The 2,941-nt window shown below is 47.7% G+C and overlaps 1 protein-coding gene across 1 annotated transcript in view; it reads left to right on the forward strand.

Annotated features, from left to right (window-relative positions):
• The window catches only part of LOC107117049 (pituitary adenylate cyclase-activating polypeptide type I receptor-like), a gene marked incomplete at its 5' end in the record, with an annotated part of 8,351 nt that extends 7,370 nt beyond the window's left edge, over nucleotides 1–981 (forward strand). Inside the window, one exon of the mRNA XM_015419079.1 lies at nucleotides 886–981. Within this exon, the coding sequence (XP_015274565.1) occupies nucleotides 886–981 (96 nt within the window). The remainder of the gene's footprint in view (nucleotides 1–885) is intronic.
• Nucleotides 982–2,941: the final 1,960 nt, after the last annotated feature.

Consider the following 2,941-nt stretch of genomic DNA (forward strand, 5'->3'; position numbering starts at 1 on the left):
GGTGTCTGTTGTGGGGAGGGGAAGGGAAAGGAGTTTGTAAGCTGCTCTGAGACTCCTTCGGGTAGTTAAGGGTGGGGTATAAATCTAATCTCCTCCTCCTCCTTTTCTTCTACTACTACAACTAGTACTACTACTACTATCACCAGTTGCCCCCCATTTCCCTCCCACCACCCAGCTGAGGGGCAGTGGGGAGCGGCAGTGGGGGCGGGAGGTTTCCTGCCACTAGCAGGCAGCTGGCAACCCTGGCATAAATCCCCGATTCCATGACTAGGCAGGCAGAAAAAAACATTTTCTTGTCTATTATATATATCTGGGGTGTCAAACTCGTTTGTTATGAGGGCCGGATCTGACATAAATGAGACCTTGTTGGGCCGGGCCATGCATGTCATAAAACGTAATGCCAGGTAGCGGAGATATAAACTTTATAAAGGACACAAACACAAAGATTTTCTTTTACTTAAAATAAAAAAACATGCTTAGAAGATTAACTCTGTAAGCAGCAAACCTACTTTTGGTTTATTGACATTCAGCACAGAAATCTCATGCTCAGAGTTCTGAGTCTAGGACACAGGTTAGAACATGAAATGGCTGAGTGGTTAAGAGAGTCTGGTGAAGCATGCTATGATGCAGCAGCAGCAGAACTGGAAGTAGGAGACCGCCAGCTCCACTGCGGGCCTAATAGAAGCCCTCCGGGGGCCTCATCCGGCCCCCGGGCCACATGTTTGACACCCCTGATATATAATGAATAATTAAGGTCTTCTGGTTGTAGAATGTGGGTTATCTGGATACAGAATCGGATTTGTTGTTTGTTGTTTCCCTGCAGCACACACACAGCCTTCACGTTTCCCGATTTCCTTACACCTTCTTTCCTTCCTTCTTTCCCAGATCAACTTCTTGCTTTTCATTGGGATCATTATCATATTGGTACAGAAGCTCCAGTCGCCCGATATCGGAGGCAACGAGTCCAGCATTTACTTGTAAGTACAGCCTGAAAGTATCCAAAGAGCCATTGTTGGTTTGAGCTCTGACATACACATAGGAAAAACAAACCCCGGGGCTCGGGAGTTTTGGCTTCCGGTTATTCTCCGTACCAAATGAAGCCAAAAGTCAAGTGAATGCGGCATCTCCGGAAAACGGGCGCCACATTTTCAGCCTTCAATGAGGCAGGTCACATTTCTAAATGGATTTCAAAAACTTGGGATATTTGTGGTGCTTTCAAAAGGGGGCACTGAACAGTGGAGTTTGGGGAGGAGAGCCGTTTTAATCGTTTTGGAACAAAAGGATAAATAGACGTAAATCTGCCACTCAAAAACCAGCAGGGCAGCATTTTAATCATCCAGGATTTTCCATTGTGGACCTAGGAGCGGCAGTCCTCTGACAAAGAAGGCTGAAGGGGAAACCGCAATGCGAAACTGCTGTACTTGCGTTAATTCGCAAGTTCAGAGCAATGGACCCCCCAGGGCTAAACACAGACGTAGGATTCTGAGCTCACTCCAGATGCTAATTTTCCACCCTGAAGCATTTCTCCTTTGCCGATTCCATTTTGCATGGTACCTTTACATCCCAAACGCCCTTCTTTCCAACACCCTTCCCACCTTCTGACGGGGATATATGGACTGAGAGATCCCCATTATGACTTGTATCTGATGAAGGGAGCTTTGAGTCCCAAAAGCTCATGTCCTGGAAATCTGGTTAGACGTTAAGTTGTTACTGGACTCAAATCTAGAAGTTTCAGTAGGATGCCCATAGAGTGGGATGCTGTCATGCCTCGAGGGCCAAGGGGCGCCACCTCAGTGGGGTATCCCATCTTCCTGTAACCTCACCCTGGACAGTCAGACACTGAGGGAGCAGCTGAGGTCCTCATTTAACCTCTAGGGACAAAGGGGGAGGGGGACTTAACCTTGAAACCTGGGAACCACAACCTAAAGAGGTAAGTCAAACAGAATAGAGAGCCAACAATAAAAACTGAATGCATATAATATAAAAAGATAAGTGTATTTATTAGCAAAGAATTAAAGCGCATATACGGGCCCAATCGCACCTCATGTAAAAATACCAAAATCTTACACACAAGGGCCAGTGGACTTGATGTGACGCGTTTCGGCCTGTATAGGCCCCCTTCAGAGGCCAAGCACAATGAGGAACAAATTGGCTTATATCATAATGCAGTACAATTATATAATTAATGCGACATGGACACAAGATGGACCAGAAAAAGAATTGTTCCAAAGTGAAACCACTAGGCACAGAATAAAAGTATAAATGAGGCCTCCAAAGATGCAATCACATGCCAAAGGATATTTCACGGATAATAATTTCTGGTCCGGGAAGTGCCTTCCAGTGATGGTTTAGCCAAAGTGTCCTCGGTAAAATTGTCCCTTTAGCAAAGAGCGGTGCCAATAGACTAATGTGCTGAAGCTTCTGGCCTTACCAGCTGTGTCAAGGCCAGGTATCCCACATGACAATTGTTGCCCACACTTGCTTCAGCGGTTGTTGTTGTTCAGTCGCACAGTCGAGTCCGACGCTTCGCGACCCCATGGACCAGATCACGCCAGGCCTTCCTGTCTTCCGCTGTCCTCTGAAGTTTGCTCAGTTTCATGTTCGTTGCATCAATGACACTGTCTAACCATCTCATCCTTCAGCGGAGGCACTCCCATACATGGGTCGCTGCCTAAGGTCCTCTAGTAACTGCCTCGGGTCACCTTCAGGGTTAGGCTCTGAGATAGCTGGGCCTACAAATGTCCTTGGGGGTGTAGCGGGTCATTCTCTTGGCCAGGAACACCACCCCTCTTGCCTGGAGACAGCCTGGACACCCCACACTGGAGATGTACAAGGCCTCCTGGCTGCCCCACTTCCTACAAATCCCAGTAGGCTGCTTCTCTCCTAGGGTTACGAGCTCTTCGCCGGACGCCCGCAGAGACTTACTCCTGTGGGGGTGGTC

Source organism: Gekko japonicus, unplaced genomic scaffold (assembly GCF_001447785.1).
Source record: "Gekko japonicus isolate JY-2015 unplaced genomic scaffold, Gekko_japonicus_V1.1 scaffold6759, whole genome shotgun sequence".
NCBI classification, from domain to species: domain Eukaryota; kingdom Metazoa; phylum Chordata; class Lepidosauria; order Squamata; family Gekkonidae; genus Gekko; species Gekko japonicus.